Source organism: Lynx canadensis, chromosome B1, assembly GCF_007474595.2.
Source record: "Lynx canadensis isolate LIC74 chromosome B1, mLynCan4.pri.v2, whole genome shotgun sequence".
NCBI lineage: Eukaryota > Metazoa > Chordata > Mammalia > Carnivora > Felidae > Lynx > Lynx canadensis.
The window spans coordinates 136,635,518-136,642,564 of record NC_044306.2 but is presented as its reverse complement, the minus strand read 5'-3'; the positions used below and the strand labels follow the sequence as shown (position 1 = coordinate 136,642,564).

Here is a 7,047-nt window from a genome sequence, read left to right as displayed (position 1 = left end):
TTCCTGTCTTTCCACCAAATTCAACATTCTTCCAAGCTACAGGGGGTGGGTAAATGTTAACATCAAACAGCAATGCTGTTGCCCCAGCAAGCTTCACTGCCTCCTCTCAGCTAAGCGAGCTAGGGCTCCACTAAGGAACTATCTTGGATATATGGAAATGAGGCCTTCCTAAAACCCTCCAGGGACTCTCTCCAGAAGGAAAAAGCGATCAGGAAAAAATTAGACAACACAGACATCAGAAGCAGCCTTTTAGACAAGTCTCTTCAAGAAGCCATAGGAGTGGGGCTGCATTTCTTTAATCTTTCTAATCCAAAAGAATGAGAGATGCAACCCCATAAATAAATAAATAAATAAATAAATAAATAAATAAATAAATAAATAGCAGCTATTTTACCCAAGAAACCAATATAACAATTTTGTGGTCTTGACTTTTGAGATCTCTGGTGAGATCAGATGATCTGTACCCTTCCATTCAAGGCAACAGACGTCTTCAAACTGTTTTTTAATTTGATTTATCCTTTGAAACAGAAAGTGCATTACATTTAACTGGTCTTGCAAAGGGGGTTCTCTTCTCTTTACAAACCGAATTCCTTATATAAATTAATAAAGGTTAAAGATGCTAATATATCACCATTATTAGCTTAAAAAAGAAAACAATATACATAGTCTATAGTATTCTTATGATACAAAACACTTCAAATTCAATTACAGCAACTAAATGGATTTTTATGTTTCTGACCCAGAGCAGTTGTAACAATTCCCACCATCTACTTTAACACGCATTTTTATCAGAAAGGAATTAAATTAAATACAAGCTATTGTAGCCCCTCCCTCCCCAATACTTTCTTTAAATCACTAATAAATAGCAACAAACGACTGTGCAATTTCAGAGAGAAACAGAGAGACAGGTCTGAGGCCTTCCCTGGTTCCACGTCTTCTACGTCAAGTCCTGGAGGCTGGAGCGGGGCGCGGGGCCAGGGGGTGGTCAGGGACCAACAGGAAGGGACAAAGGGAAAAGTGAGATTGAACAAATCCAAACCCGGGAGAGGAGCGAGAGGAGAGGGGGTGGAGTAGGAAGGGGGGGGGGGGGGGGAAACATTCTTTGCGCTTCTCAAATTAAGTTCAAAATAAAAGGAAAACCTGTGGTTTGAGTAGCTCTTAAAGGGGGTAAGGGTGAAAGAAGGAGGGCCGTCTTTTTATACCAAATTCAAAAAGGCATTTTACATTTTAAATATTCACAATAAAGTAACTTCTAGTCAGTGTGACTCACGATTTATTTACAAAGAGCCTTCAACAGGTTGCTTTAGTCGGCACAGCACTTTGTGGGGGGCCCATCTGGGGCGGGCCGCCCGCCCGCGTGGCTCTGCGGTCCCCGCGCCGGGTGTGGAGCCTCGAAGAACACCTCTGGGCGCCCCCGCCCCGGCCGCCCGCGGGGCCTCGGGCGCGAGGGGGCGGTGCGGGCCCCGCGGCAGCTCCCGCCGGGAGGACGCGTCTAGGGGCCCGAGCGGGGCTGGGAGGGTGGCCCGAGGCGGGTTTCGGTTGCATTACCTATGCAGTGCATTTCGTGGACTTCTCTGCCTTCTCCTCCGCCCCCGAGTGTCTCTCTCCCCCTGCCCCCCTCAACTTGTAGGTTAAAAAAATAGATATGTACATCTCAGAAAATAGCAAAGGGCCCCGGCAGGGGGCCGGGTCCTCGGGGCCCCGAAGGGCGGGAAGGCGGGGCGCGCGCGGTCCCCGGGGCGGAGGCCCGAGGCCGGGCAGGCGCCGGGGGCGGCGAGCGCTCAGGACGAGCCCTCGGTCTCGGACGCGTGCAGCAGGAGGCCGCCGCCGCCGCCGCTGCTGGACTTGTGCTTCTTCAGCAGCTGCGTGATCTTCTCGTCGTCCGAGTTGGGGTCCAGAGGCTTGTTGTAGTCGTCGTCCTCCTCCTCGTTCTCCGAGGCCCCCTTGAGCCGCTCGGTCTCCGAATCCTGCTTCTTCTTGGCCGTGGCCATCTCGGCCGCGTGCTTCTTCCTCCACTTGGTCCGGCGGTTCTGGAACCAGACCTGAGGGCCAAGAAAGGGGAGGCGAGGGGAGACAGTGGGGGAAGGAATTGAAGGCCAGCCGCTCCGGGCACACGCTGCTTTGCCCACTTGCCCCTGGTCGTTCCTGCGGGCGGGCCCTTGACAGCCCGCCACCCTCCCTCAGAGACCTCCCTTGTTTGGGCCGCCAAAGTCCGTCTCCACCGCCCCAGCTCCCTCCGGGTGTCAGGCACCGACCGACGGCCTGCCGTTGCCATAGCGATAGGAACACAAGAGTATTGAAGTTGTCAGTGAGCGATCTCTCAGAAGAGAAAAAACTTGGACACTGAAAATAAGTTCCCCTGAAAATGAGTCCGCTTTCCTCTCTCCAGTCGGAACGCGAGAACTTCTCACCTTCCTAAATTTGACTTATCATGACTGTGATTTTATTTGCTATTTACTCTCTGAGATTAAGACTTTCAAACAGCCTGAAGTGTACTTGCTGTTTGGTGTGATTTCCGGGAGAAAGCACAGCATTCGCCCCCATCACCTCTGCTCTCCTTTTCACGTTTGGATATTTGTCTCTTTCACGTATCTCAAGGCTGAATCCACACAAAGTAGGTAAACGCGCCCCTCCCCATTTACACTTGTAATGTACCAGGTAAAGTTAAAAAAAAAAAAAAAAGATTTGCTAAGACCGGAAATCTCTAATCACTAATAATAATCAATATGAATGCATGAAAATATTGAATAGGTTAGCCAAAATCATCACAGAAGTTTGTGTGTGTCTCTCTCTCTGACTTAAATGTTTTTCATAAAACCAAATCAAGCTAGAATTTTCATTAGTTATTTTTTAAAAGTGAAATATTGCTGATTACATTACTTCCCACTGTTAGCATGCCTAGTCTTTCAAATATTATTTTAATTTGTTCCTCTCCAGGACATGTATTGTATATAACAAATATTTTAAGCCTATTCACAATGTTTGAGATCGTGTTTGATATACATATTTTAACCTAAAGCATCAGCCATAAGCAACCAATTTCCCAAACATTATCCTCTCTTTATGCATCTCATCCATTTTCTCATCCGTTATGTATTTTATCTAGAGAATCAGAATTGTGAAGAAAGCGATTTTTATTTTCCTTATACAGCTATAATAATTCACTTCCAGCCACATAGACATATTTACGGTGACAAATGAAGACTTCCAGATTACTGTGGTAGGCTCTGTACCAACCACTGCAAAAATAATTTTAACTGTGATGGTATTCTAATGGTCACATACAAAATCACTCCTGAAATGCATTTTAGGATGCTTGCCCCCCGGGGGAAATACACTCTAACCAGCAGACGTGGCTAACAGTTATTCCTACTTAATTTAAGAAGCAACAATATTACTAATGAAAACAGACACTCTCCCCCCCCCAAAAGTCCCAACTATAATAAACTGAAGAAGAGAAACAAAAGGGAATACAGGAAATATAGGAAACCATTAGGTTTCATTTACCTGGTTGTCTCAATCCTTTTATTTTTCAGGGAAAGATTTCTCAGATTTGATTCCCTGGAAATATACTGTATAACTCAATTATAAGATGTGACATTTTAATTATAAAATGTCACAGACTGTAATATATCTCACAAGTGTTGATAAACTTAGAATTCTTTCATAATACAATAATAATGTCAATTCATTTGGAAAATTGCTATTCCAAAGTTATGGCCTTCAACTAAACTAAAAGTAGATTCACCCTTGCAAAGTGGTTGGATCCTGTGGATATTGTTTTAACCTGCTAGTTAATATAGTAGCTCTATCAGGTTGATTTACGTCAGGAAATCATATAACTCGCGGAGCCTGAATTGACAAACAAAAGCTTGAATATCCTTACAAATAGAATAAATAGGAGCTATCTAAGTGGCCTGATCTATTCTCAGGGCTGATATTTCGGTAATGCTTTTATTCTCTAATAATGGCGAGTTCCCCCAGCACATGCTGCTATCTAGATTAACCTAATTTCAAAGGCGGGGGCTTGATTCCTTTTGTTCATCAACAGTTTGCCCGCCTGGAGACCCCAGGGCCTTTGTAAGCCCCACTCCCACCCCTTTCGCTGATTTCATCTTCTCCCCCGGCTCCTCAGATCCGCACCCCCGGACGGCTGTTTGTTAGAGGGTGTGCGTGTGTGCGTGTGTATGTGCGTGTGTGTGTGTGCGCGCGCGCGCTGGGGATTGGAAGGACATCCCTCGACGTTTGCAAGGTCCACTCACCTTGACCTGACTCTCCGTCATCCCCAGCGAATAGGCCAAGCGAGCCCTCTCGGGCCCCGCCAAGTATTTCGTTTGTTCGAAAGTCTTCTCCAAAGCGAAGATCTGCTGGCCCGAAAACGTGGGTCTCGTGTGTTTTCTCTTCCCGTCTTTGTCCAACAAAATGGATCCTTGATCTGCAAGAACAGATAAACAAGGGAAGGGGAAAAACGATCGTTTACAAGCGGCTCCACTGAAAATAAACGAACTCAAAAAACAATGTTTTTTGGAAAGCTTATTCTTCGGCAGACATCAGAAGTATCTGGCGCTTCCAGCCCCACCGCGCGTCTCTCTTTGCCTTTTTACGCCCACCTGTTTTTAAAAGCCGGGTGTGTTTGGAACAGCAGTAAATAACCTTCTACCGAGCACAGACGTCAAACAGAAAGGGAGCGCATTGCTGAAGTTTGCCGGAGTCGAATCGCCAGGACCGAGTAAATTGAGATGCGGGGGAAAAAAGCCCTTCTCGCCTCCCAGTCCAGTCGGTGCTCGCTTGGCCCCGGGGACTTTGCATGAGGATGGCTAGTTTTGTTTTGTTTTTCCTTGAACGCTTTCCGAACCTGTGTCCGCACAACAAAGGGCGCCTTGTTTTTTGCACACAAGAGAGCTAAATCGCGCCCAAGTCTAACTAACGCCGCTGCGGCCGAGGGGGGAGGGGGTGCCGCCTTTGTTGGCGGTCCCTACTTGGCCATCAAAACGAATACAATAAAGTCTCCCCGACACCCTCACCCTCCCAGGCCGCCCTCAGTCCCGAGACTTCCCAAGGGAGACTCCACTTGGCTCCCGCAACTTATCTTAGTTACTGCCGCTCAGCCACACCAAAAGAGGTCTGGTGACTTAATGGAAACTTGGAGCACTTGGTCAAAAGCAAAGAACAGAGCAAGAAAAAGACCTGGGCAGGGCCTCGAACTTCACCTGGAAGACTAGGAGCATCCGCGGCGGTGGCCAACTACCCAGATAATTAGACTGCGGGACGCCTCGGTTTCAAACAAGGTCTTGGTGGCATGTGCATATTCCCCAGTCCTTCTCCCGCCACTTCGTTCTTCCTCTGGTTCATTTTCGTGTTAGGATGTTGAGGGCCACGATGCCTCTCAATATGTTCAGGCCCAAGGCGTCCCAGCCCTTCGCCACCCTCCCCCCCCCCCCACACACCGGGGGGCCGAGGCAGGTGAGAAAGCTGAGGCCCAGAGGAGAGGAATGGCCCGCATTGACGGCGCTTGCTCCTGCTCCTGCCTCTGGCCTGTCTTCAATGGGCTCACACGGCCCGAGTGTACTGGAAAGGGGGGGGGGGTGGGCTCCTCGAAGGCAAAGAGGTTAGGTGGGGACACCCTGGGCCGAGACGCACAGCAAATACATGCGCTCTGCTCAGGGCTGTGGAGGGCTTGCCGCTATCGTTCCCCACAGATTCTCAGAGAAGCCAGTTAGGCTGGCGGAAGGTGGAGTGGGGCCCTGGCCGACAGGCGGGAGCTGAGAAAGCAGGGGTGTAAGCGGGGGCGCAGTGGCCTCTCCTGCCCTTCCCACCTCTTAAACCCAGGCCGGGCCTGAGTTTCCCCTCAGGCTGTTCCAGAGTAGCCGGGGTCTCGGAGGACACACACGCCCAGTACCGCGTTGTTTTCAACACGGACGCACGCACACCCGCTCCGCGAGGCTTGCTGGACACTTGGAGAGAGGGGGGCGCTTGGACGCAACCACGCGAGCTCAGGAAAGCCAGAATCCCTCAACGAATGCCCTGACCCAGCCTAAATCGTGCGATTCTGGGGCTGCCAAACTACTAGGGAGCCAAGAGAGTGCACCGATCCCCATGCACACCAGGGGCCAGGACCCAAGAGCGGGCAGAACACGCACAGCTGGACTCAGGGGATCGTACTCACGAGGGGTGCAGGCCAGGCGCGCGTCCCTCCAGGGTGGGCTCTGCATAACTCCTGGCCAGAAGATGGGCGTCCGGCCGGGCAGCTCGGCCAGCGGCTTGGGGTACCGACCTACGGCGGCCACGGCCGCAGCGCTGGGGCTGAAGTAGAGCCCCGGCGGTGGCGGCGGCGGACTCAGGCTGCTGAAGCGGGGCAGGCCGGCCAGCAGCCCCGCTGGGGATGAGGCAGCTGCTGCTGCAGCCGCGGCAGCCGCGGCAGCCGCCGAAGCGGAAGAAGCGGAGGTGGACGAGGAAGAGGAGGAGGAGGACCCCGAGGGCGAGGCGGAGGGCAGGGCGGCCCCAGAGGCCACCGGCATGGAGGGCCGGCTCAGGATGTCGTTGATGCCGTGTGGGGTGGCGGCTGAGAGCTGCTGTGGGGGGCTGCCCAGGGACGAGAGCCCCCCCGCGGTCGGGGGCTTCAGGCTGCCTGGGTTGTGAGCGCCCAAAGGCGGGGAGGGCGACGACGAAGAAGACGAGGAGGACGAGGAGGAGGGGGGGCCGGCGGGCAGAGGGGGGTACGCCGCGGGGTACAGCGGGGTCTTCATTTCGGCCATGCTGTGCAGGGCAGCCAGGGGCGGGCTGCTGAGCAGGAACGCGCTCTGCCGGGTGCCCTCCATCGCCCCCACCGCTAACATCCCACGGCCAGGCCGGAGCCGGCAGCCACACAGCGAGGGCGCCGGCCGGCGTCCCGGCGGGGCTCAGGAGAGTGAGAAGTGCCGAGGACGCGAGCGTGGAGTTGCTCCGCGCTCCCGGAGGCGACCTGCCAACTGGGCCGAGAACGCCGCCGCCGAGAGTTGCTCTCGAAGCTGCGCAGCAGAAATGTCCAAACACGCCACTGGAGAGGCG

The 7,047-nt window shown here is 52.2% G+C and overlaps 1 protein-coding gene across 1 annotated transcript; it reads right to left on the bottom strand.

Annotated features, from left to right (window-relative positions):
* Positions 1-1,781: 1,781 nt before the first annotated feature.
* NKX6-1 (NK6 homeobox 1) lies at positions 1,782-6,836 on the bottom strand. Its single transcript, XM_030311919.1, has 3 exons — positions 6,167-6,836; positions 4,263-4,435; positions 1,782-2,042 (listed from the first exon to the last, which is right to left on the bottom strand). The coding sequence occupies exons 1-3, from the start codon at positions 6,834-6,836 to the stop codon at positions 1,782-1,784; spliced, it is 1,104 nt and encodes a 367-aa protein (XP_030167779.1).
* Positions 6,837-7,047: the final 211 nt, after the last annotated feature.